This window comes from Puma concolor, chromosome C1, assembly GCF_028749965.1.
Source record: "Puma concolor isolate L17-30 chromosome C1, mPumCon1.1.hap2, whole genome shotgun sequence".
Classification (NCBI taxonomy): Eukaryota; Metazoa; Chordata; class Mammalia; order Carnivora; family Felidae; genus Puma; species Puma concolor.
The window spans coordinates 16,129,555-16,157,519 of NC_141674.1; the positions used below are offsets into that span (position 1 = coordinate 16,129,555).

General features: G+C 55.5%; 1 protein-coding gene across 12 annotated transcripts in view; it reads right to left on the reverse strand.

The window, feature by feature from the left end:
- The window catches only part of HSPG2 (heparan sulfate proteoglycan 2), a 99,240-nt gene extending 72,101 nt beyond the window's left edge, over positions 1 to 27,139 (reverse strand). For all 12 annotated transcript variants that reach the window (XM_086715972.1, XM_086715971.1, XM_086715966.1 and 9 more), the window contains exon 1: positions 26,978 to 27,139. In XM_086715972.1, the coding sequence (XP_086572098.1) occupies positions 26,978 to 27,040 (63 nt within the window). In that variant the 5' untranslated portion in view covers positions 27,041 to 27,139. The remainder of the gene's footprint in view (positions 1 to 26,977) is intronic.
- Between the last annotated feature and the right edge of the window lie 826 nt (positions 27,140 to 27,965).

Here is a 27,965-nt window from a genome sequence, read left to right on the forward strand (position 1 = left end):
CACACAGCAAGAAAGTGCCAGAATGATCTCTGAACCTCAGTTCCCCATCAATAAAATTGAGGCCACTAATACCTCATCCCAGGGGAAAATGGGACCGAATCACACGATCACTGACATGGTTAATGATCCCTCCAGGCCTCAGTTTCCTCAATGATAATGTAGGCACAAAAACATCCTGCTTTGTTTGACTCTTTCCCAGGGCTGTTGGGAGAGGCAAGGGGAGTGGGGGCTGACTTGTTCTGGGAGGCGTGGCCCTTTCGCGGGTGGGCCTGACATGGTCTCTGCCTATACAGGTAGCTGGGTTGCGCCTGAACGGGTCTTTTACCGGCATAGCCACCTAAGAGCACCTTATGGGTCTCAGAGATGTGACATGCCAGTGGGGCAGAAGGTAGACTCTGCTCAAAGATTCCTGATTTCAGGCCACTTTGGCCACCTTCTAGCTGGGTAGCCTCAGCTTCCTCACCTGTAAAAAGGGGATAATCAATCTGACCTGCCATAAAAGGTTCAATTCAAGCCGCTTTGACCTTTACTTACTGAGCACCTACTATGCGCTGGGTCCTGAGGATAAAACCGGGAAGTAGACACAGAGCTCTGTCTTCCTAGGGGAGACAGACTATTAAACCGAGTGATGAGAGCACAGTGCATGGAGAACTCTGCAGAGGAAGGGCAGGGGGCTGGGAGGGCCCAGGGGAAGGTCCCCTCACTAACCGAGCTTGGCGAAGGCTTCCCAGCAGAAAGGACAATTCAGCTGGGTCTGAAAGACGGTCTTGGGTGGAGAAGGGGCAAAGTGCTTGCACCGGGCAGAAGGGAGGGCACGTGGTTAGGCCCAGAGGTGGGATTGTGCACAGCCACGAATGGGCTTCTCCACCAAAAGAGCAGGCTCTCTTGGCTGTGCTGGTCACAGAGCCCCAGTTTGCCCAGCTCCCCCAAAGTCCCTGCCCCACAGACACCCCAAGAATGGGCCTCCCCTGGCATTCAATGAGCTGTCCGCCAGCTCAGAGGGAAGAAGCAGGAAGTCACTGGGAAATGCCTCTGCCCCACCCACGTGCCAGGTGACGCCAAGGCGGCGGGGGTGGCCAAGTGGGCATGGCTTCCGGGCTGGGCCGCCCGGCAAGAAGGTCCCCAGGGCTTGAATATTATCTGCCAAACACTGTTCATGCCAACAGCACCGGCGGTGTTCACGTGCCTGCCTCCTGCCCGCAGCCCGGCGTGGTTCTCGGATTCTCTGGCGCCCAGGTGGCCCTGCTACCATGGAGCGCTGGAGCATCTGCGGGCTTTCATGGCCCCCACCAACCCGGCTGGGCCTGCCCATGCCCTCTGGGGTCGCTGCCCCCAGGCTTCAGGAATGAAGCCCCTAGCACAGTGCCAGGCTTACGGGGGTGTGGGGGAACGTTCTACAAATTTTTGTTGAAGTGAGACATCACTTACAACAATGACCACCGCCTGAACCTACTGGGTTAGGCCTTTCCACTACTCTTGACTCACCAAAGGATGCGAAGACAAGCCCTTATTATGGGTAACCAGTCCTATGTGACCTACATACCTACACACACACACACACACACACACACACACACGCAATTCTCTATCCTCCTCTCCTACCGTGCTCTCCCCACTCCCTGCCACATTTATCTCGATAGTTCTCAAATACACCTAGCTCTCGCCTATCTCAGGACCTTTGTACTTGCTGCGTCCTCTGCCTGGGACACCGCCCCCAGATGTGCCCACTCCTCCTCTTCCTCTCGTTTCTGCTCAAGTGTCACCTTTACAGAGACCCACCCTGAGCACATCCCAGGTCCAGAATCTCTTAGTTGGCTCTCTGTCACCTCTCTTACCCTGCTTCATAGCATCTCACCATCTACACTCTACCTTATGTTTACGTGCTCATCTGTTTATCATCTGTCGCCCCCACTGGAGAATCAGCTCCGCAAAGATAGGGACTTTGTCCATTGCACTCACTGCTGTACCCCCAGTACCTACAAATTATGTGGCAGCAGCTCGATAACACTTTTTAAGTTAATGAATGGAAGGAGTTTACAAATGAAGAGATCGAGTCTCAGAAAGACGGCTTGCCCAGAGTCACAGAGCTGGAAGAGCTGAGACTGGGAGCCAGACCCTTGGTTTCCAACCAGGAACTCCGTACTACCTGAGCCCTCCTCCTGCCATTTCTGATGCCTGGGGCTTTCCGGCCAGGGAGCCCTGTCTCTGAGGGGACAAGAAGCTGCCCTTGGTCACTTGCTCCCTGCGCGGACCGGCATCTCAGGGAGTGGGTGGGGGTCTCAGCAGCGAGCAGGGCCGCAGCTCCGGCTCCAGGGCCTTGCTTAAGGCAGCCAGGCCACCAGGCCGCGGTCACTCTGCTCCTGCTTGCTCCCGTGGGCATCAGCAACAGGAAAAAACAGGCTGGGATGACAGTCCAACAGCTGCGGCCAAGGAGGCCAGCTCCCCCCCTGCCCCCAGGGCTTTCCTCATCTGCTTCCTGGAGGGGGAGGAAGGGGCAGGCAGGGCCGAATCCAGGACCAAAGGGGAGGTAACAGAGCAGAGCTGGAAATAAAAGAAAGGGCCCCTTCCTCTTGAAGTGCCCCTCTCCCCTTTCCTCATGAGTAATATCCTGGGCACAGCAGCTCTGGACAGGGTGGGTGTCCTGCAAACAAAGACATCTGGGAAAGGCTGGTGGCACAAAGCTGAGCTGGTTCCCTAAGTCCTAGACGTCTTGAACAGCATGATCGGGGAAGGGAGCAACTATTTAGTATTTCCCAAACTTGCTTAACTGGGAACCCTTTCTTCATGCAGACCTCATAAGATTAGAGCTCCACAGAGCACATACCGGGAACACCCACAACAAACCTACCCCTTTCCCTCGGCTGGCCGCCAGCTAGCTCTCCCTTGGCGGGGCTTTGGAGGTAAGATATGGCCCAGCAGCACCACTGGGGTTCTGAAGAGGGAGCTCTTGATGACAGAAAGCCCCAAGGCCCCATGCAATGAAGGCGTTGTGGAGGAAAGGCAGGCGGGGTGACACGAGGGGCACGTTCTCTCCCCGGGGGGAAACGCTGCCAGAGTCTGAGAAAACCCAGAAGGAAGCTGCCCCTTTCTTTCCTCCCTGGTCACCAGCCTGTCCTCTCAGGAGAGGAGTCCCGTCAGAGGGGACAGAGAGGGTGGCCCAGCGCCTGGTCGCTCCCGGTCCCCTAGGACCATGCAGAAGGTCAGAGGGTCCCAGCGCCCACGAGATGGAGGGAGCTGAGTGTTCCAAGGGGGAGGTCGAGCTGTTGGTGCTGTTCCAGGAGGCTGGCGGGCCAAGGGACTGAGAAAGGTTTCTAGCTCCCCCACTGTCTTGGGGAAGCCCCTTCCCCTCTCTAGCCTCAGGCTCCCTCAAATGATGAAACAGGCCAAGATCACTGGTTTCCAGTCTGTCCTCAGCAGCCTCGGGGGCCACTTGGGAGAGTGGGTGAGAGAGTGGGGGGGGGGGGGGATGAATAGAAGTTGGGCCCCCTCCCCCAAATACTTGCTTCACTGAAAACAAATCCACCTTTTCCCATTGTATGACCTACATCATACATCTGGTGCAGCCCCAGGTTAGCTGAGAGGCCATGAGCAGCTCGCTTTACCCCTCTGTGCCTTTCTGTTCCATATCTGTAAAATGGGCATGGTAGTTCACATTAATAGTATCTACCTCACAGGATTGTCGTAAGGATTAAACAAAAGTGTAAAATGCTACAAACAGCACTAGCCCGTGGTGAATGGTCTGTGTTTGCTGTCCCTTATCAAAATAGTGCAGGATTTAACCAAACTACTATTTTTTTTGATTGACATAAGGGTTTCACGGCTGAACAGTAAGTTTGAAAGCTCTCAACTTAGAAGATCCCAAAGGTTCCTTCTGGCTTTGACATTTTAGGACACTGAAATCCTGCAACCTGAAGATTCTAGAATTCTAGGCCATGACTTCCACCGGCAAAGAGGGAGGGGCTGGCAGAGGTCATCACAAAGTGAGGACCAAGCCTCAAGACTGCAGGGGACTGCCCAGCACAGGGTCACCACCACTGCCACCACCATCATCATCATCTATTTATACTTCCCCTGCCACCTTCTCCCAGAAAAACTCAAAGCAGTTTACAACGGTGCACACGTAGGGGCGCCTGGGTGGCTCAGTGGGTTGAGCATCTAACTTTGGCTCAGGTGATGATCTCACGGTTTGTGAGTTCGAGCCCCACATCCAGCTCTCTGCTGTCAATGCAGAGCCCACTCTGGAACCTCTGATCCTCTCTCTCTCTGCCCCTCCCCTACTCGTTCTCTGCCTCTCTGTTTCTCAAAAATAAACATTAAAAAAGAAAGATGCACGCATAACAGCGAGAGAAAACTAACTGAACGTACATAAGAAAAGCTCACAAAAGCAGACGGACAGCCTGGAGTGAGGTGAGTAGATAGAAATACATGCCGAATTCTGGAGGTCCGGGAAAGCAACAATTCGTTTGGCTCTGAGCTTTCCAGTGGCCAATGGGAGGAAGGAAACCTGACCAGTCCCTGGATTCCGTGACCCAATGAGGTCAAAACAAACTCGTTGCTTAGAGGAAGCACAACTATTCCTGATACTGAGAGCAGAGAATGTCCCAAGGGCAAGGCTTGTCTGGCGCCCTTCTTTGCCCTTGCTAGTGGGACTGGCCTCCCCTAGGAGTCCACTGACCATGACCCCTTGAGACTGAAGTCATGGGCAGAGGCTAAAGCCATCAAAGATCCAGGGGGCTGGAATGGCCATCCAGAGGGTGCCCCCAGCATCCCTGGCACGGACAGGATTACCCATCCCTCCACAAACCTGAACACAGCCAGTGCCCAAAATAGCCAGAGCACCAGAGGGTGCCAGGAGGCCTCGGGGAGGGGACATGGCTAGGCCTGCCCACGGTGCAGGGCCCAGCAGGCCAATGCACACACATCCCTGGCACACAAAGGAGCACCTTCAACTCAGGCACACAGCCCTCCCTGGGAGTCCCCCACCCACAGAGCTCCCCGCTTCAGCCAGCACGTCGCTCACGAAGAACCAGGCAGGGCTCCGCCCTTCTGCCACGGGCAGGCTTTCTTGCAGGAGCCAAATGGAAAAGTCTTCGCAGAAAACCACCCATTCCATATAGGGAAGACCTCCTCCCGCTCCAGCATCGACCTCCCTCAGCATCCTCCCAGGTCCCCCAGCTGCAGGCCAAGACAATGGGGGCTATTCTGGGCTGCATGGGGTATTTAAAGCTCTGGCTGGGCCTCCTCCCTGGGGAACAAGAGGCCTTGACCTGGGCAAGACCTTCCTGAAATTGTTGCTGCCCAGACTGTGGTAGCTGCTTCCCAACCTCTCCTGCCAGGTCTTGAGGCCTGGAGTGTCACCTCCTCTAGGAAGCCCTCAGGGCCTAAAACCCTCAGAAGAGCTGGGTCCTGGGCTCTGCTCCGTCACTGGAGTTTTCTCATCTGAAAACGTGGATAGTACAGCAGTGTGTGTAAAAGTGCTTGGCGGCTTCTGTGGTTAAGATGAAGTTGTATCTTGGGGCGCCTGGGTGGCTCAGTCGGTTAAGTGTCCAACTTCAGCTCAGGTCATGATCTCATGGTTTGTGGGTTCGAGCCCCGCATTGGGCTCTGCGCTGTCAGCTCAGAGCCTGGAGCCTGTTTGGGATTCTGTGTCTCCCTCTCTCTCTGCCCCTCCCTTACTCGTGCTCAGTCTCTCAAAAATGAATAAATGTTAAAAAAAAAAAAAAAAAAAAGGATGAAGTTGTGTCTCTCCAGTCGCCATGTGGAGTAGAATGTAAGCAGGGACGGAATTTTGTCTGCTTTGTCACTGCTCTTTTTCTAGCACCTGGCACACAGTAGGTACCAAATAAATATTCACTGATTGATACATATATTTGTGGAACGTGGCTATAACCCCCATAGAGCCATCCACTGTTCTGGGTGCACAGGTGGCTAATACGAATACTCTTTGACGGTAACATCGCCAGATCTCATTTTGGGTACTTAGAACACTCCAGGCCTTATGTTAAGTACTTAACACTGATTCTCTCATTTAATTTGCTCAACAATCCCAAGAGGTGGGCACTATTCTCCTTTTATGGGCAAGAAAATGAGAGTTCTCCTCCAAGTGGTTGAGGAGCTTGTCTGGGGGGGGGGGGGGGTGGAGAGGGGGCACTTGGCTGGCTCAGTTTGTAGAGTGTGTGACTTGTGACCTCGGGGTTGTGAGTTTGAGCCCCATGCTGGGTGTAAAGATTACTTAAATAAAAAAAAAAAATTAAAAAAAAGGTTTGCCTGGGGTCCTAAAACTACTAAGTGGCTACGGTGGCAGTCGGACTCAGGAACCTCAAAGTCTTTGTCGTCCTGCACAGCACACTCTGAAGAAAGGCAGCGGGATGGACACTGAACCAGGAGCCAGGAATCTGGATGCAGCCACTCAGTAGCTGTGCGATCTCAAGCAAGTCACTTGACCTCTCTGGATCTGTTTTCTCGTCCATACAGATGGGGGCATTAGTTCCTATTCCTTCGTGGTGTTGTGGGATCAAAGGAACTTGGGAATGTGACTGTGCTCTCCATATTAGCCCCAACCTCTCCCCAGGGGCAGCGGCCACGAAGGACGGTGGGAAGATGTCCTTGGGGAGGAGGGGGGTGCCTGCTGCTGGCTCTGGAACAGAGCTCAGCAGCTGCTGACAACAGCTGGTAAGAATTCTGGGTCTGGTCCAAGCACGGCGAGAAGGGGTGAGCTGAGAAGTCACCTCTGGCCCTCCTCTGTCACCCTTTCCTGCTGACAGCTGCTGGGGCCTCAGGGCCAAGGGCCCCACAGCAGGAGGTGGGTGGGAGCAGGCTGGCTGGGGTCATCTCAGTCCTTGTGCTGCCAACTGCTCAAATCCCAGGGTTCCCTGGCCTCACTGCTGCAGCCCTTTACCCAGTTTCCGGGGAACTCTAGGGGGAGGGGGTGGGGCTGGAGCAAAGGTCTGTGGGCCCAAGACGCCTTGCCTGGAGCCTGGGCGCCCCGGAGACCCCGGGAGGGTGGTGGATGGGCAGAGTCGAGAGGGCAGGGGTCTTGGGACAGGCCTTGCGGTGTCCCTGGCAGATGGCCGGGGTTGCAAGCCCTTCACGGAGCCTCCTTGGAGCCTGTGAACCTGGCCTTGCCCGGACCCACCCCAGGCCCCTCTCGGCCCCACAGTCCTGCTCCAAGTTCAGTGCCAAACCAGTCCCTTCCAGCCCACGCAGCTCTTGCTCCTCTGAACTCTTGCACGCCTGTAATTACGACTAGCCATATTTTCCGAGGCGAATGTGGAGAAACGGTTTAACAAAGGATCCCTGGGCCGCTTCCAGGTGTCAGAGGCAGCCTGGGAGATGTAGTCTGGATGAAGAGGTATTAAGTCTGGGGCATGTTCACAGTTTTTCAGGAAGACAACTATTCTATTTTATTAATAAATCAAAGCCATCCGAGGAAATATGTGTTGGTCACATGCCAGTCCACATCACTTGGGAGTTGACTGGACACCCTAGCCTGGCAACCTCCTAGCTGTATAGCCCTGGATAAATCACTTGACCCCTCTGAGCCTCTTTTTCCCTTTTTCTTTCCTTTGTTTTAAAAATGTTTATTTATTTTTGAGAGACAGAGCGTGAGTGGGGGAGGGGCAGAGAGCAAGGGAGACACAGAATCCGAAGCAGGCTTCTGGCCCCGAGCTGTCAGCACAGAGCCCGACGTGGGGCTCGAACCCACGAACCGCGAGATCGTGACCTGAGATGAAGTCAGACGCTTAACCGACTGAGCTACGCAGGCGCTGTCCCGTCCCTTCCCCCCCGCCCCCCACCAATGTTTATTTTTGAGAGAGAGAGAGACACAGAGCGTGATCGGGGGAAGGGCAATGAGCCCCTGTGTCCTAATCTGTAAAACAGGAATAAAAATGGCCACCTCCCAAGGCTGCTATGGAGATTCAACAAGACAACCTGTCACTTCTTCACTTTCTTCCCCTCCCACCTCCACCCACCCAAGAGTTCACGTGCCAAGAGAGCGAGCTCTCCAGAAGGCCCCCCCTTCCCCGGGGAGAATAATAGAATAATTCCTGCTATGCGCCCCCCCCCCCCCCCCGCCCCCGCAGGCGAGATAAGACAAAGCTGCCTGAGAGGTCTCCAACAGATCCCTGAGTCCTGGGCTATCAGGGAAGCCCTCACTTATCAGAAGGGGAAGCCAACAACAAAAAAAGCCCAGAGAGGGGAAGGAAGACATCAAGGAAGATCCATCAGTGTTGAAGAGCCAGAGTTCAAATCCCATTCTGTGACACTGCCCACTGGGTGACTTTCCCACTTGCAGCTTCATTTTAGTGACCCTCCCCTGCCCCCGAGTGTTGTTGTAAGGACCAGCTGGATCATGTACATAAAGGATGTAAAGGATGAGATGTATCGTGTGTGCAGAGTAGCACCAGGGACTCGGAGAGGTCACGGCCGCTCCACGAAGAGAAGTCCTAGCGAGCAGATGGTGGAGGCAGACGCAGGACCCAGGTCTCTGGCTCCTAACACAGGCTCCTTCTCCTGCCATCACGTCACCTCCTTCCCCTCCTTCCCCATGGCTGGTGTATGGGGTGTGGGACTGCACAGATGAGGACTCCGGGAGGGTGGCATTAGGCTGGGTCTTTGTCAGGGACTGATCAGGGCCTGAGACCCCAGTCTCCACCTCTGGGACTTAAGGCTGGTCCCTCCAGCAGGTCCTAAGCTCCAGGCAGACCAAGGCTGAGGATGGGGCAGGAAGGGCTGGCAAGCCAGGGGTGCGTGTCCTTGGCAGGGAGAACTCAATCTCCCAGGGGCTCGGGTTACCGGAAATGGTAAATCTCCCACTGCCTGCCACCTCCGACCAGGAATGTCTGCTGCCTGAGGGAACATCCTGTCCACTTGCCCCCAGAGAGCCAAGGGACAGCCCAGGACCTGGGCCCACCCTGTGATCCCTACCCTACTCCTGGGGTCTCCGGTTGACCTGTGGGGCTCCCCAGCCAAAGCGTACCTGTCATTCTGAGGCAGTGGGGATGGTTGTAATTGACCGATCATAGAAGAGACGGTTGGAAGGGACACCCCCAGAAGATTGAAAGCCACCCATTGACTCTTGTCAAATGTAGATTCTGAACCCCAAATTTGGGTGAACGTTCTGCTCTCATTGGCCCAAACATAGGAGGTAGCACGTGGGAGCCTTGGGACAGGACTAACCTGGTTGGGAGCCTGGCTCTGCCACATTCCAGCAGGGTGGCTTTGGGGAACTCACTGCACCTCTGGCCGCTCATCTCTGACCAGTGACAAAGCTGTGATGGGGACCCTGTGAAATTCACGGAGCTGACAGTGAGTTGCTTAGCACACGGCTGGGCACAGAGCCAGGACCCAATAAACGGTGGTCATCAGAAGTACTGGGAAGAAAAGGGGAAATAACCAGTAATTGTTAACGTGCACAGGTATGCAGGTAACATGTAGGTTTTCTGCACTCACGGAGCCGACATGAGCCTTGGAGTCAGCTGGACCACAAACTAATACTTGCCAAACGGTGAGAGCATTATGGAGAAAACAGGGCAGGGTGAGGGGGACAGGGACTGTTTTGGGGAGGGGAGCTGCCATTTTACACAGGTCGATTAGGGAAGGGGGCAGAGATGGGAAGGAAGCTGGGGCATGCAGGGAGGAACAGCACCCTGGGCACGGGGAATAGCAGCTGTAAAGGCCCCAAGGCAGGAATATCCTTAGAATGTTCCGAAAACAGCTAGGAGGCCAGTTACCTAACCTCACAACTAACTGCCCTGAGAGTGAGGTATAATTATCCCCATTCACCAGCAAAGGCTCACGAGGCTCAGAGAGGCTTGCCCAAGGTCACGGAAAAAGTGGCAGGGCCAGTATTCCAACCCTCCTTCTCAGCAAGATGTCCAGGGGAGACTGTCCCCAGAGCTCCCTCCTTCTCAGCAAGATGTCCAGGGGCGACTGTCCCCAGGGCTCCCACGGGGAGGGGCAGGATGGGGAAAAGTACCCAAGTGTCCGAGGTGGAGTTCTGACTTGGCTGTGTGATCTCAGGTGTCACATCTCCTTGCTGGGCCTCAGTGGCCTCAGCACTCATGGACCTGAAATGCCTGTTTGTCCACCTCCCAGTTAATGAGGGAGGGGGCCAAAGGGAGGAGGAGGGGAGAACATGATGCTCAGAGGTGACCCTGAGCTTCTCTGGCATCTCAGACCCAGTGCTCCTCCCCAGACAGGTATGAATGTTGCATGCAGCCCCTACCAACTTGGACCGCCCACGATGACCGCCTGCCGGGACCCCAAGAGCGTGCACCCTGCCTATGCCTGCCCGGGGCCTGGTCCCCACTCAGCACCTGGGGCCCAACCACAGCCGGGAACCCGTCCTGCACTCCAGCCCCAGGTGTCAGACATGCCCCTCACCCTCAGCTCCTGGTGTCCTGACCAGGCAGAGGCCCGTGATCAGCCTTTGTAACCAGGGGTGCCAAAGTAGGCCAGCCGGCGAGGGCACCGGGCCAGACCCTGAGGCCCGGCCAAGTGCAAACAACATGCTTGGCGCCCAGATACGGGAGCGTTAGAGCGGGCAGGCTGCCCACTGCCCCCGTCACAACAAGCCATCACCTCCGTCCTGCCGCGAGGGGCCCAGGCACCTCCACTGGGAGCAGGGGACTGCCAGGGAGGCCTCCTCCCCCACCCCCACGCCCCAGGAATGGGCAGTGGGAATCTCAGAGGCTGGACATGGAGATTCCAGATGCCAGCAGCTGAGCAGGCAAAGCTGCAGAGACAGCTGAGGGGAGTGGGTGGGAAATTAAGGGGGGAAGGGAGGCCTTTTTAACATTATGGGCGGAGTCGGGGAGGGAGAGTCGGAGCTCCCCAGGGGCTGAGGGGAAAGTGGGAAAGGCACAGCACCACACGGGTTCCAAACTGGGACAGGGGAACCGGTAACAATGACAGCAGCCACTCCTTACTGAGTGTGCAAGGCCACCCAGCAGAACTTTGTGCAGGGATGGAAATGTTCTGTTTACAGCCATCCAATAAGGTAGCCACTGGCCACTTGTGGCTACTGAGCGCTTGCAGTGTGGCTGAGGCAACTGAGAAGCTAAATTGTTATTCAAAACTTTAACTTTTATTATGTTTAATTAAATCTTAAATTTACTACATAGTCACTGGTGGCCAGAGCTATCATACTGGATAGTGCAGGTTACACCATCATCAACCCATAAATTTTTTAAAAAAATGTTTATTTATTTATTTTGAGGGAGAGAAAGGGCGCAGAAGCAGGGGAGGGGCAGAGAGAGAGACAGAAAGAGAATCCCAGGCAGGTTCTGTGATGTCAGTGCAGAGACTGACGTGGGGCTCGATCTCACGAAGTGAGATCATGACTTGAGCCAAAATCAAGAGTCAGATGCTTAACCGACTGAGCCACCCAGGCACCCCAACCAATCCTTAAAGCAAGGCTGGAGGTACAGCTGTCTCCACTCTACAAAGGAGGAAACTGAGGCCTGCTCAAGGCCACACGGCTGGCAAGCGGCAGAGGGGAAATCAGAACCCAGGCCTGGCCCTTTCATGACGCTCCCCACCCAGGGTTATTATTGTCAACGCTGGAAGGGACTCACGGAAATTGTACATGTGTGGGCGATAAGGCTGCCCAATTAATCAGGACACCAAGTCTCTTGCTTTTGGCCCGAATTCTGTCAGCTATCCCCGTTATCACACGTTGACCAGAAGCTCAGACAGGCCATTTATAAAAGTCCTTGATTTCTTGACATGAAGGAAAGGCAAAACAATGACAGAATAATCCCAGCCGGTTGAGGAGCCAGTCTTTGAGAAAACTGGGAACCTTCAATGACAAGAAAGCTGGGCTTGGCCTCCCTGACCTTATCACCACAGACCCCAGCAGCCCCAGGCTCCTGAATGCCACTCCCTCTCCCAGGGCACATTTCCTGTCTCTAGGCCTTCATAAATGCTGTTCCCTCCTCCTAGGATGCTGTTCCTATGCCTCCCAGTCTAATCTACGCATCCATCTTTCAAGGCCAGGCTAAATTACCACCTCCGCTTTGAAGTCTTCCGGGACCCCCCACGAAGACATCTTTCTCTCCCACACATTCATATGACTTAATTTCTACCTTGTAGAGGACTAGAGATTTGGTCTTAATTATAGCCAAGAGAGTAAATGTCTCTACTCTCCTGCTTGAACCAAAGCTCCTTCAGGACAAAAACCAGCCTGAGTTTTCCCACCTTATGTATATTTTAACCTTTAGACACGCTCCCAATGCTGAGCAGCAGCTAGGATATTAATTAGACATTTACTAAAATATATTGAATTATAATAGTGGCTTAGAAGTCTGGGGACTCAATTTCTTATGGCTCAGCCCTCATCTCCCGTGATCCCCACAGGCAAGTCCCTTTCTTACTCTGGACCTCGATTTTCACATCTGTAAAATGGAAGGCAGTGATAGTATCTGTTTCACTGGGGGATTATTTGAACTTCTTATATTTATTTAACAAACACTATGTGCCAGGCACTGGACAAATATCATCTTCGTAACAACCCCATGAGACAGGTATTATAATTACTATCTCTGTTTTATAGAAGAGGAAGAAACCGGCAGGAGAATTTAATAGATAAAAGAGATAATGCAAGTGTGTGGCCCAGGGTACGTGCTAAGTATATGGCAGTAATGCGTTCATTTCTGTATAATAAAGGGTCTACAGAATCGGGGGAAATGTAGGGTATTTCCTCAGGGCCAGGCACATAGTAAGTGTTCCTCTAAATATTTGCTGCTTGGGGCGCCTGGGTGGCTCAGTCGGTTGAGCGTCCGACTTCGGCTCAGGTCACAATCTCGCGGACCGCGAGTTCGAGCCCCGCGTCGGGCTCTGGGCTGATGGCTCAGAGCCTGAAGCCTGCTTCCGATTCTGTGTCTCCCTCTCTCTCTGCCCCTCCCCCGTTCATGCTCTGTCTCTCTCTGTCTCAAAAATAAATAAAACGTTAAAAAATTTTTTTTTAAATAAAAAGAAAATAAATGTTAAAAAAAATTAAAAAAAAAATAAATTAAAAAAATAAATATTTGCTGCTAGATGAACTCAGTCTCAAATGTACCAATAATGGTCAGGACGACCCTAACTAAAGCCCTTGACCTGTCAGGCAGTGGCCACTGTCTTTACTATCAGAGCACATCCGCAGAGAACCCCCTTCCTGCCCCTTTCTTTCTCCAAGGATGGGAAGTATGTAATGACTTTGGAGTGACCTCTGTCTAGCTGTGCTAATCCCATGGGTGAATGGAGATAAGAGAGTCTGATTAAGTCTCAAGGGCACAGAATACTCTTGACTTTCTCCAGTCCTGCCAGGGGCTTTGACATTCCTCTCCCCAGCTCCAGCCCAGCCCAAAAGAGGGCAAGAAGGAACAGAATTTGGGAAGAGAACGAACACGGATGCAGTTTCCATGCTGGCTCTCTCTCCGTGCCTCAATTTTCACAACTGTCAAATGACAGTAATTCTCACATCACAGGGGTGGTTTTCAAGATCAGGTGAGACCACGTGTGTAAAGCAGAGGTTCTCCAGCTTCACTGTCCCCAAGGATCTCCTCAAGGATCTCTTGGTGATCCTGTTTGCGCACACGCTCCGATTCAGAAGGTTTGGGCGATGCCCCGACTGCTGGAGCATGCATCATTCTTTGAGTTAGAACAGCACCTTGCATAGGTTATGATAAAAGTTAGCTCTGCTCTTTCTTCTAGAGATTTAATCCTTAGGAAACATCTCTAGGGGGCTGGGACCGTTATTTTGCCACTGATGACACGGAGGTCCATTGAGACTGAGTGACTCACCTCATGAGGCAAGAAAGAGGCAGAAATCAAGTCCGGGGATCCATCTTTCCCAGGCATCACGCCATCCCAAGCCCCACCCATAAGCAGTGGCCAGACACACAGAGCTGAGGACACAGCAGCCCTGCCCCTCAGCCGCATCGCCAGCCCCTGCTGGGCCAGCCAGGCTTCCGGGCAGGGCCCCAGGCTCCCCCAAAAGAGGCCCTGGGCCATCACTTTCCCTCCCCCCACCCCAGACAACTTCCAGCAGCCACCCCCTCCATCGCCTTATAAAGTGGCCAGAGCTGCTCCTCTCCAAGTTGCAGTTAATTTTATATGGACTGAATCCACTGTCATCCCGCTGCACCCTTAGCCTCATTGCTTCACACATTCCTTCTGGAGCAACATTACCTAATTTAACCATAGCCCCTGCTCTCCGGGACTCTCAAAATAGCAGCTGCCAGCGGGGAATACGCCCTAATGTTATCAAAATAAACAATTCTCCCTCCTCCCCCACTTAGTCTGCACCAACCTCAGGACCCAGCCCCTGGGAGTGGGGAACCAGCGGCTTGGAGACTGAGGGGGCCGGGGGGAGACCCAGAGAGCCTGCCAAAGCCCTGTTCTCTCCATCCACCCAGCTCTCTCGTATGCCCTCTTCAAACACGTTCCTGGGATCTCCCCATGCCCCGCCTCCCCTCATATCCCCCAGCCATGGGCCCAAAATCCATGGGTCGTTGCTGCCCTGGTTTTGCCCAAGACTGGGATTCAACTTTCACTTTCTCCTAATAACAAAAACTACAATAGTAACCATTTCTTCCATTCCCCGGGTATTCATTACGAGCCACCCACTTTTCGCACCTTGGCCTGCTGACACCTGGGAAGCTGGGATTAGCGTTCTTTTGTTTCAGGTGACAAAAGGGGTGCTCAGAAAGGTGAAGCGACTCGCCCAGGGTCACACAGCCCAAAAGCGCCAGAGTTGGGGTGAGAAGCCAAGCCCGGCTGCCCCGAAGGCCCAGCCGTCATACTACCTTCTAGCTGGGACTCCCCTGCAGGGTCCGAGCCTCGGAGAGAAGGAGCACACGTGTTCTTACGTGCCAGAAGGGGCTTGCTCACCCGGTATATTACTGTAGGGTCTGCTTACGCGGCTGACACCAAACCACGGGGGCCTATTATGCCTAGCTCACATTTCACCCAGATCCTATGGGCCCTAAGTCTGTCCCCAGGGCCCCAGGGGCACAGGCTTGCCTGTCAATCTGTCTCCAAGACCCTGCCCCCTGCTCCCCACCCGTCCCGCCATGTGCCGCCATGTGCCTTTGAGCTGGGCTACCACATTAAAGCAGGGAACACCCAAGCTGACATACCTTGGGCGCAACCGGTGGTTAACGAGCTGCAAGGGCGGGCCTCCCCGTCCCGTGCTGCCCAGAATAATCATTAACCGTGACAGAGCCGAGGCAGGAGCCCAGGCGGCGGCTGGGGTGCTGAGGTCCCTGGTGCTCGAGGGGGTGGCTTGGACTACCTGACTTCCTCAGCTGGCCACGAAAGCTCAACCTGGTATCACCAGGGCAGGCAGTCCGGCCAGTACCATGGGGGCACCTACAGAAGCCCGAGGTCTCTCCTCACTCACAGCCTGTCCTGCCCTGCTCCCCTCCCAACACTATGAAGACCCCTAAGTGAAGAGCTATAGACGGGAGGATGGACCCTGGGGCTTGGGGCCTTCTGAAAGGGTGGGGGCAGAACACAATGGAGCCCCCAGGTTTACCTAGTACCAAGGACCAGAGGCAATTTTCAAACTAATGGTTCCTGTTATTTGTCAACTGTCTCTTCTGGCTGCAGGAGAGTTATATGATCTCTCGTCTTCACCAAAACCCTGTGGAAGATGGTATTACCAATCCCAGCTGACAGATGAGGCTCAGAGAGGTTAGGCCACCAGCCCAGCATCATAGAGCAGTCAGCGATGGAACTAGGGCAGGAGGCACAGCGTAGCCATGAGTCCTGCCAGGGCAAGAGCTGAGCCTTCTGGAAGATGGGATCTGGAGAAGGTACCTGAGGCCAGCAGGAGGCGGGATGGTGGGGGGTGGTGGGGAGGCTCTGGAGCAGTGAAGGGGGAGGGGTGGGACCTGCACCCCCCTCCCCGAGTTGTTCTCCATCCTCCTCTGTTTAGAGAATTCCCTTCAGTTGCTCAGGTGAAACGAAGGTGAGGCCCAGGCAGGCTGAAAGCTTTGATCTTATCACACATTCCTGCCCCAGCCACCCCTTCCCTTCTCCCTACCTCCCCCCACCCCCACCCCCCATCCAGGAGGTGGAAAACCAGGCTGACTTAACTCTTTCATCCCACTTCCTGAAACCAAATCCAGGCCAGAGCTGGTCTCTGCCTCCCTTCCTCTCTCCCGGGAGGGACAAAAGAGGACCAAGGAGGAAAGCAGGAGCTTCAGACCCACCCTCCTCATTCAATGTCACAGAGCCCCAAACCTGAACTCTGTGTGCAGCTTTCATTTCTCCTAAATTAAAATCACCAGGGGCACCTGGGTGGCTCAGTCGGTTAAGCATCTCTGACTTCAGCTCAGGTCATGATCTCACGCTCCGGGAGTTCGAGCCCCGTGTCGGGCTCTGTGCTGACAGCTCGGAGCCTAGAGCCTGGAGCCTGCTTCAGATTCTGTGTCTCCCTCTCTCTCTGCCCCTCCCCTGCTCACGCTCTGTCTCTCTCTGTCTCAAAAATAAATAAAAACATTAAAAAAAATTTTTTTTAAGTTAAAAAAAAAAATCACCAGACACAGCATAAATAGCCCCTGTGCTTTTCCACATCCATGAGCTCATCTGAGGCTCACGACAAAACTGGCCTGCTCTCCTCTCCAGCCCTGTGGGTCTTCTCACCTGCCCCAGTCCAGGGGGAGCTGTGTCCCCCAGTCCCCTCTTCCCACAAGCTAATTTCAAGGGGAACAGACCGAAGTAACTAGAATAACAGATGGGGGCTAAGACAGAGTCACAAAGAGTCCAGCTATCTCCCAGAGATTGAGTGGCCCTGCAAACCTGCTCTTGTAGCCTCCTCCCCCGCAACCCATGCCTTTTATCGACTAGTCCACCACCCAGCTGGTCTCCCTGTCAGACTATAAGCTCCATGAATCCATGGCTGGTTATACCTAACCCAGGGCCTGGCGCAGAGCTAACACTCCATAAATGTTTGCTGAATGAATGAATCAGTGAATGGTCCCCTTTTGCATCTGGGGAAAATTAAGTTCAGGGAAGTTACAGGACTTGCCCCGGATCACACAGGCAGGGCCAGGAGGGGTACAGGAATCTGTGGCCCTGAACCTAATGCTCATTCACTAAACATGGACAGCACCCCAGATGTTAGCTCAGCAGCAGGTACCCAAGGGGCACAGGGGTGAACCGATGTGGACAAACCACTGCAGGTGTGATCCCGGGCCCACAGGAGAGGACAGGTTAGGAGGTCTAAGGGAGCAGGCAGCCATGTCCTCCATCTGGCTCCCCGCTTCAGGGCCTGGCACCTGTGGGCTGGCAGCAACCATGAAGGAAGGCATGGGATTGGCAACAGGGTAGGCTCTGCAAGGTGGCTACCTCCCCAGGCTCCAAAGAATGGAATACCACCATCTCTTGAGGGGAAGCTACCAGCTTTCTCCAAGAACTCGACGTTCTGTTCCTCTGAGTTGGCAGGAGGCCAAAGAGAAAGAGCAGAGTCCATTTTGTGGGTAGAAAAATCAAAGCCCAGGAAAGATGGTCAGTAGTTGGCTGGCAGCTAAGTGGAGGCCCAGGCCCTGACCTCCTGCCTCCTGGTCTGGCCAGGTAAAGGGCGGGGGACTGGGATGGATATCAGCTATCTTGGTGGCTTCCTCTCATTCTTTTCCTCTGTGTTAACGACTCCAGCAGGAGGCCAGGGCCTTCCTGCCCACACACTTGACAACAATGTGAATCTAGAGACGAGGGGGACATACGACTTCTGGACCCTTGCCCCAGAGGTCTTCTTGCTCCACCAGCCAAATCCTCTGCTTGCTCTACAAGCCCCGCTTCCTCCAGAAAGCCTTCCAGATACCTCGTGCCGAACTGATCTTCCCCTTCCCTGGCAGTCTGCTCCCGTCTGCACTTCGAGTTGCACTGGGTGCTTATGGTTCATGGGTCCTGCCTCCCCAAGACCTAGAGATCCTGGAGAGAAGGGACCCTGCCTCTAATTTCTTCTAGGAGGACGGACAGAGGTGGATTCAGCTCCTACCTTCCTCTGCACATGGCTGTGTGATCTTGGGCAAGTCACTGCTCTCCACTGAGCTGTTTCCCATGAGAAATGGAGGTATATTCCCAACTACATGGGAGAGTAGACAATGCAGATAAAACACCTATAGCACAACGTCTAGCACACAGTAGGTCCTCAGGCAATGCATGAATGAATGAATGAATGAATGAATGAATTCCTGACTCTTCCACCGCACAAGGATGCTCAAATGACACAGTTTGGGACTTACACATAGATTACGCTCCCGGCCGGGTCACGAGGTTCTATGCCCTGTGTTTCACCAGGACTGAGGGGGCACACGGATGGCTCAGAGCAGGCCCCACTTGGCAAAAATTCACTTAACTCCAAATGGCAAAACCTGCAGGTCCCATAAGGAGCTTGGGATGTGACTGAGAAGGATCCAGGTTCTCAAGGGTCTCAATCCCAGGGAAAGCCAAATCCATTTCCCGACGGAATGTTATCACTAAGTTGGGATGGAGGCCAAGGGGCAAAAGGCACCCAAATCTGTGAAGTAGGAGCTGGATAAGCCCACATGGCAGATACGTGGTTTTCTGTACCCTCCGCCAAGACCAGCCCAGTCCACCTCCTCCATGTAGCCTGTCGTGACTACACTAGCCCTCCCAGACTGCCCCTTCTCTACACCCAACAGGCTGGATCCACTGGGAGAGGGATGACAACTTTGGAGGCAGACAACCTGGGCTCCCCTCCCAGCTGTGACACGTACTAGATGGATGAATTGAGCCAGCCATTCCCCTGCTGTGCCTCAGTTTCTCCCTCTGCAAAATGGAGATAAGAAGGCCAACCTCAAGATTGCTGGGAGCATCATGCGCAACAATGAGACACGGAGACAGCTCCGTGTGGGGCTTGTTTCAAGAGAGGATGGCTTTTTTTTTTTTTTAGTGTTTATTTATTTTTGAGAGACAGAGAGAGAGTGCAAGTGGGGGAAGGGCAGAGAGAGTCACACACACAGAACTTGAAGCAGGCTCCAGGCTCTGAGCTGTCAGCACAGAGCCCAAAACAGGGCTCGAACTCATGAGCCGCGAGATCATGACCTGAGCCAAAGTCGGACGCTTAACCGACTGAGCCACCCAAGCGCCCAGAGAGGGTGGCGGTTTTTAATCAAGAGAAGGCATGTGTGCTCACTGAGCACTAGCTGACAATCTAGGTGCCTGAGGTCACTGGGGAGGAGAACTTGGAGGACCCAGGGCAGAGTAGACACTGGTCTGTCCTCAGGAAACTCCTAGGTCTCTGTTCTTCTGGCCCAAGGGTCACAGGAAAGCAAACAGCAGAAGAGGGAGAAAAGCCTGTTAAGTGACAGAGGCCACTGGGGCTAGGATTTATGAAGCCAGAATTTCAATCCATCCAGCCCAGTGAGGCATCCAGAAGAGGCATGATCCCAGTTCCCAACTATTTGAAAACTGGAACCGCCAAACAAGGAGAGGGGATGAGTCAGCTGGGGTGAGGAGGGGAAGCCAGCGGCAGCAGGATGTGGGGCCAGAGCTGGCTCCTTGGGGGTGAGCATGGGGAAGGCAGGGAAGGGAGAGGCGGGGGCAGGGACCCAGAGGTGGGCTGGGAAGGGGCCAGAGGCAGCTGGGAATTCCCAGCCCCGTGCCAGGAGACCATCTGTGGGGTCACCCGAGGCCACCTCTGAAGTCCTCCCCCTGCCCAGCCCCAGGCTGCTTCCCCCTCCCCAAACTGGGACTGGGGAAAAGATGGGGAAAGACGCCAGACGTGACAAAATGAGACACCTGGACATGACGCACCCTAGTGGGGAAGGGGCAGGTCTGTCCTCAGCAGCCCAAGGCACAGGGTGGAGGGAGAGGTCACCGTGCACTTGTGAGTCTCTTTCCTTTAGCCCCCGCCATTTCTCTGAGAACCCAAAGGGGTCAGAACTAGGGCTGTGCAGCCCCACAACCCTGGCAAGTGACCTGCTGCAGGCTCCCTCGGGGCTCCCCGGGCAAGGTCTTATCTCCTCCAGTGCGGGCCCAAAGGAGAGTGGGGCTGGGACAGGGTCCCAGGAAGCCCCCTGGCCACTCCCTTTAAGATGCATGGACATCCTCTCTGCACCCATGGGAGCCCCACAGCCACGCCTCTGGTTGCTCAGAGCCCAACTGCACACATCTGGGAAGGGGACAACGCGTCCACAGGCCCCAGCCTTTCCCAGGCCACACCCCGGGGTGTGCCCCCCTCCCGCTCCCCCACCAGGAAGGAGCAATCAGGGTGGAAGGGTGGACTCTGTCCTGCAGCTGCGGCCTCAGTGGGGGAAGGGGGGCAGTGACAGATCAGATGCAGTTACATCCAGGGGTCCTGGACTGAGAAAGAGGAGAGGAGCAATGGCTTCCATCTGCTTCGTCAGTGCGGGGTCTGGGTCAACAGCTGGCAGCAGTTCTGATCAGGAAAAGTGTGCCCCGCTGGGCACCGGGAACCCGCAGTCAAATGTCGCTCCGGCTTAGCCCTCAGCAGGAACGATACTACACAACAGCTCCATTTGTCAAATACCAATTCCACTGCGCACAGCAAGCCAGGGGCATCTGCGGGGTCTCATGTCCACCAGGGAAACAAGCATCATGATCCCTACTTCTGACCTGAGGCTCAGAGAAATGAAGGAACTTGCCCAAGGTCACACAGCCAGTTGGGCCGCACTAAGACTTGAAGGCAGGGCCCTTTGAGCCCACACTTTCCCTCAATCACAGGGCCCAAGAGAAAGGGGTTCCAAGTCCAGAGAGGACACAGACAGGCAGAAGATGGCAGTGTGGGCACCCCAGCTTGTCCCACATGCTCCGGGTCTCAGCACAGCGCAGTGGCAGGGAAGGACAGCTGCCCTGTGCCCATGGGCCAAAGCAGCCCCTGCAATCCTCTGCGAGGAGCCTGGGCCTTATTGGCTGGCCGGCTTCTCCCAAGGCCATTAATTTATTCACTGGATAAATGTTCACCTACTATTGCCGGGCACTGGGCAAATTGCACTGAATAAAATCTGAATCTATGTCCTCATGGAGCGTCCATGCTAAACTGGGGGGAAGGCGGTAAATTCTAAATAAACGGACAAATACCTAAGCATGAGCTCAGGCCGTGGGGTTCTAAGGAACCAGCTGGCAGCTCCTTAGATGCATCCTCAGCAAGACGTCCCCCCCACCACACACACACCTGCTCCACAGGCCAGTGCAGAGGCCCCAGCTTGGGCTGGGTGTGCGTGGGGTGCTGCTGACTGCCCCCCGCTCTGAGTCCGCCCACTGCTGCCCCCATCCCTATGCCCGCCTCCTCCAACACATCCTGGAGTTTTCCCATCTCAATTAGTGGCTGCTCCTGCTGGAGATGCTCACGCCAAAGACCGTGGAGACTTCCCAGACTCCTCTCTTTCTGTCCCGCCCCTTCCCCAATCCATCAGCAATTTCCTGTCAGCCCTACCTTCTAGATACACTCAGGATTCAGCCGCCTCATCCCAACTCCATCGCTCTGGTAGGAGTTCCCATGGTCTCTGGCCTGGATTTCGGCTTGCTTGCTTTTGCCCTTGACCCTCCGCACTCTCTTCTCTGCACGGCAACTAGAGTGACCCCTCATCTCACTCAGAAGCAAAGGCCTTCTCGTGGCCCAGGCTCGGCACATCAGCCACGCTCCCCCCGACTCATGCCACATCGGCCTCCTTGTTTTCCGCAGGTATGCTGGACGCATCCAGGCCTTTCCATTAGCTATTCCCTCGGCCCTTTCCCTAGGTACCTGCAGGGCTTGCACCCTTACTTCCTGCAGATGCTTCTGTTCAAGCATCATCTTATCAGAGGCTTTTCCTGATCCCTCATCACTCTGTACCCTCTTCCCGGTTTTATTTTTTTCATCTGAGCGCTTACTGTCCTCCGACATATTATATTTCTTATCTGTCTTCCCACACGAGCTATAATGCAAGTAACACGAGGGGAGGGAATTTGACTTTTTGTTCTCTGCTGTAACCTCGGCGCCTAGAACCCCATCAGGGACTTAGAAGATACTGGATAATCCTTGTTGAATACATTCTACATCTACCACGCACCTATAGGGGACTTTAGTTCATGGGATATTTAATCGCATACATCAGCGGTCCGTTCATTCATTCAACACACACTGCAAGCCTCTGTGCACCAGATAGACGCCCCCCCTAAAATCCAGAGAACAGAGAAGCAGGGTGCCCTCCTCCACGCCTCAGGGAAAGGGCTCCGGGAGGTAGCCGGGAGCTGGTCCTAAGGACACGTCAGGGAGGCCACGGGGATGTTCCTAGGTCCCTGCAACTCTGGCACAGGTGGGCGTGGGGAAAGGTGGGGAGGGTGGGTTCTGGGGGCCGCCGACACTTGAAAGCCTCACATTCCCAGGCCTCAAAGAGCCGCCTTGTTCCCAGGGCTTACGTGATGGTGCCCCTAGCCCAGCCACCCCCAGCAGCCATGAGCCGCTCCCCTCTCAAGGCCACTATTGACACGGACCCAACACCAGCAGTGAGGCTGGCGTCTCCCCGCAAAGCGAGTTCCACACATTCTTCTAGGTTTCAGTCAGCCAGCTCTGGGCGCTGGGGCGGCCAGCAGGCCAGGGCCAGGCCCTGGGAGCAGGAGGGGGCAGCAGGGCCAAAGGGGCCAAGGCCTGGATTGGGGCAACATTCCAGCTGGGTAGGATCCTCAGCCCAGCCTCCCTCTTCCTGGCAGGAGGGAGATGGGGGCAAGGCCAGGGTCGGCCCTGGGGGGAGGGGGCATTGTGCTCACCATATCCTTGGGAAGCTGCTGGGGGATGGGGTCAAGTTCGCCCATTCTTCTAGCCTGACCTCTCACATCTGGGATGGACTGGGGTGGGGGGCAAAAGGCCAGAGCTGAGAGCCCTTCCTGCACATCCCAAGTGGCTTGAGGGTCCTGAATCTATGTCTGGCTTCCAAGTGGCCTCTGAATCATGGCTCTGTATCTTTCCACATCTTGGGCAGCCTTTCTGACTCTCTCTCCTGAGATTCTCGCCCCAAGGCCAAGCAGCCTTGGAACCTCTGCAGACTCGCCCAAAACCGTGAGCCCCCAGGCGCCAACCAGGGAACCCAGTGAGGGCACCTAGCCTTCTTCCCCCTCACTCCCCACGCAGGGTAGGACCCAGCCTGGCCCACTTGGGCCTTCAAGCTTTGGGAGTAATTCAATAGTTTATAGGATCTCAGGGAAAATTTGATGAGGAAACTAATTAATAAACCTACAAACGGGTAGTCCCATAAATGACTGCCCTGGAGTTAAGTCTCTCTAGGCTCCTGCCAGGAAGCTCTGTCCCCGAAGCCAGACCTGAATACTCCTTGTCTGAGGTAGCCTCTGCACTACCTCAGACCTGAGTTCTTACTTTTATCAACATCGGTGACAACAGTCTTATTCACATCTACCGCCTGCTACAAACAAGTGAGATAGGACTCAGAGTGGCGAGGAGAGCTTTGTCTGGCGTCAAAGCCTGGCTCATGGTACCGTTGAGTATGTGTGTACTGTGAGCCACTGGGCAAGTTATGCAACCTCTCTGTGCCTCGATGTCCTCTGCTTAGAGAATGGGGACCACACTACTAGCTATGGTTTAATGCATTCAACAGATACATTGACTGAGCACTTACTGCCTGCCAGGTGCTAAAGACAGAGCAGCAGGACAAAAACGCACAAGGTCCTGCTGTCATGGAGCTTAAACTGGTGATGGGGGGCAGGGAGGAGAGAGAGAAATAAATAAACAAATGCATGTCAGATAGTGACAAGAAAGAAAAAGCAGTGTAAGGGGACAGAGTATGTTGGGCAGAGTAGTCAGAGACTTGAAGGAAGACAGGCAGAGGGTCATGTAAATATCTGAGGCACAAATGTTCTAGGTAGAAGGAACAGCAGATGCAAAGGCCCTGAGGTGGCAGTGTGTTTGGCATATTCGAGAAACAAAGACCAGTGTCACTAGAGTGAGTAAGCAAGGGGAAAGTTGGCAAGAGGAGAGATTGTAGAGGGAGTGGGGGAGGCCAGATCCCAAAGGGCCTTGTGGACCATATCAGGTCAGGGGCGTGGGTCTGATGGTGAGCCACGCGGGGAATGCTGGGAGATTCTGAGCAGGGGAATGACGGGGGAGAATTTGTTGAGAAACTTTGTGCCTGGCAAACTGTAGGCACTCAATAAGTGTTAACTATCCATATTATTTTGTTATCATATGACCTGGCACCCCAGCACCTCCCTCCCTACCACCTCAAGCCCTCAACCCAGTCACCTTCTGCCACCTTCCTTTCACCCTGTCTTCCAGGCTGCGCCTCAGACCCACGGATCCCAACTTGCCTGTGTTCAGCCTGAGAACAGGCCTGGGCCGAGCCAGGCGGGGGCCACTACTCCCCACACACAGGGAGCTGGGCCTGGTGCACTTGGCAGGGGCGGGGTATCCATCTCTGCCCCTTCCAGCCTCCGCCTCCCTCTGTGACCTGTAGCCCTCCCTCTGGAAATCCCCAAGGCACACTCGTTACAACCCCTTCCCACCAGCAAGTCTGGGGCAAGGGGAGGGGGCATGCAGAGCGTGCCAATTATGTCCAGGGGAGTCTGAGATGGTGCTACCCCTGAGGGAAGGGGAGGCTCCGCCATTTCCTGCCCGCCCACAGTCTCCCTGGTGAGGAAACCCAGGCGAGGCAGGAAACAGGTATCTCAGTGACTTCCCTCCGCAGCCCTGGAAAACACCGTAATCACGGCAGCCCCCTCGAGATTCCGGTCTCCTGGCAGGACTGGCCCCAAGAAAGGAAAGGCTAAGGTCCCAGCAGGAAGAAAAGGGGTCAGCAGGCCAAGGCAGGCTCTGAGTCACCCGGGCCTGGCCCCCACCCCCAGCAAGCCTCTCCACCTCCTCTGAACTGAAATTACTCCCACACTTAATCACAGACCACCGCTTCCTGTCTCCTGCCCCCAGGGAGGTCTTGAGCTCCCTAAGGACCACCTTACCTTCGCTTGTGTCCTATCCTCACCCATGCACTGTTGGCTTGTGGATGTGAACCAAAGGGCGGAAAAGATAAAGGGCAGTGGGCGAAGAAGAGCCCAAGGCTTGCTGGGGCACTGGGTTAGGAGCCTGATGTCATTTAAAAAATGTACCATGAACTCCTTACCCCATTTTACAGATGCGGAAACTGAATGCTCAGGAAGAAGAAACTGCCTCAGATCACAGGCTAGAAAATGACAGAGCTGGGATTCAGCTTTTGTGGGTCCATGAGACTCCAGAAGCCAAGATCTTTCCAGCTCTCCACCATCAGCCGGGGGGTGGGACACTGAAGACCTCGGTGTGGTTGCTGACAAGACCATAATCCCACAGGATTGGAACTGCCTATTTACCCATCTCAGTTCTGGGAAAGCAAAGACAGGACCTATTCTTGCTCACCCGTAAACCCCAGCCAGATGCGCTGGTATGCAGTAGGTGCCTAGCAATATCTGCCGAATGAATGAACCCCTGAACCCCCACTGACTGTCATGGAACGCTGCTCAATGAAGATATGTTGAATGAACAAGTGAATGAGATGATTGGCTGCAATCTGGAATTTCTGTTGAAATTCCTCCCGCACACAGCAAATAGCTCCACCCTCCTCCTCACTCTGACCACTGTAGAACCCAGCATTCAGGAGCCCCTCCGCAGAGGCAGAGCTGGGGGAGTTTCAGAAAAGGAAGACATCCCATGTGCTAGGTTGGTGCCTACTTTTTTGGAAAAGTAAAGATCAAGTTCAGATCGGGACTGGGAAGCAACTGGTTGGGCCCTGCTGGATGTGCAGGGGTGAGAGGCTGAGAGAGGGGATTAAGGAAGCCCTGCAGACAGGGAGTGGGGGAGGAGAGTTGCTAGGTGGGCGGGGCAGGAGAGCTGAGGGGTCAGGTCTGGGGTGGGGGCTGAGCACAGATGTGAGATAGAGGTGGCCAGGACAGGGATTCAGTCACTGGGTGAACACCGGCTTAGAAAAGCCCCTCTCTTGGCTCTGAGAAGGGGAGGGAAGAGGGCAGGGGCAGGGACAGGGACCACCTAAGATCACCTCAAAGAGGGTGGGGGTGGCTCTGTGGTTCACCAGGGCAGGCCCAGTTCCCCAAAAGTGCCCCCACCCACATCTGCCACCAGCGGCCTGCCCACTGCCCCTGCCCCACCCTTCTCGAGTTCACTCAGGTCCTCAGAGCGTCTTCTGGCCAAGCATTCTTTCCCTCTGCATGGGCCCATCCAAGCTCAGAGCCGGGAACCGGGCTGTAATGGCAGGTCTCCCCTGCACCTGAGGACCCGGGAAGAGGACAGTGGGACACAGACCCACTGAATATCCGCCACTTAACAGGCCAAGCACCAGGCACTTTCATGAGCCTTCCATCCAGTCCTGCCAACCACCTTCAAGCTATATGTACTTGGAGGTCATGCATTTTGAGTTCTCTTTGGCCTTGTGGGCTGGTCTCAGAAAGGTTAACTAGCTTGCCGGAGGTAACACAGCTATTCCAGAAAAGGACACGGATGGATTCAAGCCCTGGGCTGCAGGACTCCAGGGCCTGTGGGTGTTCCACACAAACCTCAGCCAGCTGTGTCCGAAGTGGTTCTTTACTTGTGCCTGCCTGGTTACTAGCTCCCCAACGGGCCAGACGGCCTGGTAAAGTTCCAGTGAGGATTGATAGGCTCCCCATCACCAGTGAGTGCCCCCTTTCCAAGTTGGCACAGAGAGGGGTGCCCTTGCCCCGCCAAGTTCCCGCCCTGCTCGAAGTTTCTCCTCCTGGTCCTCAGGAATGGCAGGCCGGGCCATGCCTAGAGCGACTGGGAGACTCGGCAACGTGGCCGGGCGACCCATGGGCTCTCCCGCGGGCCGGCCCCGCCCCCGACCCCACGCAAGGTTCCCTGGGCGCCCCTCGGGACTGCCCCACCGCGGAGGGTGGCGCCGGCCTGCGCCTGCCCGGGGTCCCTGGCGGGCGCCGCAATCCCGAGCCAGAGTCCCAGCCAAGTTGGCGGGCGCGGCGAGCGGGGCCCGGGGCGCCCCCCGCCCCGCACACTCACCGCGAGCAGCCGCCCGTGCAGCAGCAGCGCCAGCAACAGCGCGCCCGCCGCCCGCTGTCCCATGGCCCGGCCGGCTCCGCTCGCTCTCTCGCTCGGCGCCCGCCCGAAGCCGCCCGCTCTCCAGCCTGCGGAGTCCTCGGGACGGCGCGGCCCGCTCCCGCCGCCCCCACCCCTCCCGCCGCTCGCCCGCCCCGCCCCGCCCCGCGGCCGGGCGCCCCGCCCCCGGGCGCCAGGCCCCACCCCGGACCGCCCCGCCCCGCCGCTCCAGGCCCCGCCCCCCGGACCGCCCCCGGACCGCCCCCGGACTGCGGGCGCCGCTCGCTGGAGCCCGAGCCCCCGGCGCAGCCAACTGGGCCTTTGTCTGGGCCCCCAGCCCCCTCGGCGTGAGCCGCGGCCCAGCCCGGCTCCCCGCCAAACCCGGCCTGGAGTGCGGGATGGGACGGGGCCCTGCGCCCCGACACCGGCCGCGGCTCCTCGCGCACGCGACCCCAGCACGGTCCCCACACCCCCTTTCGCACCCGGCGCCGGGACTCCTCACTCGCGCGCCCAGAAGTCCGCGCGCTCTCACACACGCCGCCTGCACACGCGCACCCGGGCACGTTCACACACACGCCAAGCTGGCCTCCCCCCCCACCTTTCACACTCGCGCACGTTCACGCCCTGGCCCCCCCCGGGCCGACTGTCTTCACGCGCTCAGACGCACACATGCTCTCTTCAGAACTGTCACCTCTGCAGGTGACATAGCGGACACGACTTTCACACACTCAGCCGCTCACGTCCCTATTCACACGTTTACACGGACTCACAAGGGAATCCCCAGACCCGAAGTGTAAGGACGTGTTTTCGTACACAAATGCCACACAGGCGCCCACAGTTCACACACAGGGCCTTTTGCTCGCACACATGCTGGCCCGTCTTTTTTACATTTTCTCCTACGCTAACTGCAGCGATTTATTAATTTTTTTTAACGTTTATTTATTTTTGGGAG